Below are 2,062 nucleotides of genomic sequence, written 5' to 3'. Positions count from 1 at the left end.
TTATATAGTTACAACCGGCCCTTTGAGTGTAACCATAATGCTAATGTGGCCCGTGATGTAATTGAGTTTGACTCCCCTGATTTAGAGCGTCTAAATATCTTGAACAAACTCCCAGAAAGCTGCAACTCTTACTATTTTTAACCCAGGCTGAAGACTTTTCTTTTTGCCGCTGCTTTTAATTGAACTATTCACATCTTACACTGCACTGTAACTTTCATTCATGTATTTGATACCTGTGTTATTCTGTATTTAGCTTTTTTAAATGCCATTTGAAAGTGTGTTTCCGCTGCACTATTTCCTAATGCTCTCAACGTTTTTGATTCCTGTAAAGCACTTTGAATTGCCTTGTGTTGAAAGGGGCTATATAAACAAACTTGCCTTGCCTTACTTCTACTTGAGTGAAGTGTGTGTTTACTTCTGCCATATCTGGGTGGCTGGGCTGGCCATTATATCTGCAGCAAGAAGCTCATTTTCACGGTTGTTTTAGCAGCATGTGTGTCAGTGAAGTACTCACCCTTGCGTCTCCATTAGCAGGTCGGGGTCCGTGGCTGAAGGCCTGCGCCGGGTCTTTGTGGTACACCTTCAGACAGGAGTGATCCGTGATGTTCCTGTAGGGAGTAGAAGTGTCCCGTGGTAAATAAGCAGTCCAGAGATCGCCGTCAGACAGCGGGCGGTCCTGATTCAGCCTGGATCTGAGTCTGTGCCTCAGCCCTGACAGAGGAACGTATCCTGACTGAGGCCCGTAGCCATACTCTGACAACCCTCTGTCATAAGACATCTCCTCTAAAGATCTCCAAACATCCACTAACACTGTGTTGAAACTCGTCTACAGAAAGCTCCTTCTTCTTCCTCTGCTGGTCGTACTCAGTGTGGTGTTGCAACCTGGACGCCTGCACCCACCTTAAGACATCACGAGACACTGTTTTACAGCCCAGATAAAGTATTAGTCACAAAGTACACATCTAGCTGCAGCAGGAAGTGTGCAGAGAAGGGGGAAAAGTTGGTTATGTGTTCAAGAGTAAAGTGGTGTTTCTGAAAAACTAGAACAAAGACAGTGTCAAGTCTGCTGTATTATTGACAAGGCATGCTCGTGAATACCAAATAAGGGAGGAACAAGTCAAAGTGCATGCTGTACGAGAGCACAGTGCACAATACTTTGGAAACTAAACCTTGAAAATCATTTGCAAAGTTCACATTATTCAAACTTTGCAGAGCGAGGACAGGACAACAAGTCATCTAAGCTTATAATGTGCTCTGCAGTTTGTTTGGGTCTGTTGGAGACATGTAAACAATTCATTCTATTTTAGGCGCCTTCCATGACACCAAGGACACCGTACGGTTTGTTAGAATGTTGGCTTCATTTCCATATAATGTTATTTATACTAAGTTTGCACACAATGCAAAAAGGAAGCAAGACTTTCCTGGCCAGTGACATTTCCTGTGCAGTGGGAAGTTTAGACAGGAAGTTCCCAGGGAGTGGAAAAGGACATAACCTCTGATGCCCAGATCCATGCAGCCCAACACACATTCTGAATCTCTGCTTAGCGTCTGTACCTGACATCGGTGAGCTCGTAGTACACGTTCCTCATGTCGTCTTTGACGTAGACGGCGACGCTGGGCGACTCCAGCATCTTCATGTTGAGCTGCGCCGCGAAGGCACTGACGAACAGAGCTCTGATGGTGTCGATGCCGGTGATCTCGTTGGGCATGCGGATCTGTTTGGTCTCGTCTCCGTACTGCAGGTACAGCACACCTGTGCACAGAGAGCAGGGGGTGAGCCACAACAGGTTCACTCTTTTTAATTAAATCAAGTATTTCCTATGACTAAGAGACACTTTGTAGGAAGTGATCCGTTGGTTCAGATTGTACTCAGGTGTTAAATAAGTTCATACCTTCCTGCAGTGTTATTTAAATTAGCTACTCAACAGAAATACATTCAGAATACAAAGAACTGGAAGTCTGTTTTCTTAAGTATTGACTCAGATATTACTTTTGTTAGACGTTCTTATCCAAAGCAATTCAGTCCTGTGGACAATCCCCACAGGCGCAGTTTGGGGTGAAG

At 44.6% G+C, this 2,062-nt stretch overlaps 1 protein-coding gene across 1 annotated transcript; it reads right to left on the bottom strand.

The window, feature by feature from the left end:
- Positions 1 to 514: 514 nt before the first annotated feature.
- LOC104948332 (sickle tail protein homolog) lies at positions 515 to 1,794 on the bottom strand (the record flags this gene model as incomplete). The annotated part of the gene is made up of 2 exons (XM_010774528.1): positions 515 to 608; positions 1,555 to 1,794. Coding segments are annotated over 2 exons (334 nt in total), but the record flags the coding sequence as incomplete, so codon positions are not given.
- Positions 1,795 to 2,062: the final 268 nt, after the last annotated feature.

This window comes from Notothenia coriiceps, unplaced genomic scaffold (genome assembly GCF_000735185.1).
Source record: "Notothenia coriiceps isolate Sejong01 unplaced genomic scaffold, NC01 NC01_scaffold00014173, whole genome shotgun sequence".
Lineage (NCBI taxonomy): Eukaryota > Metazoa > Chordata > Actinopteri > Perciformes > Nototheniidae > Notothenia > Notothenia coriiceps.
This window is presented reverse-complemented; position numbering and strand designations above follow the sequence as displayed.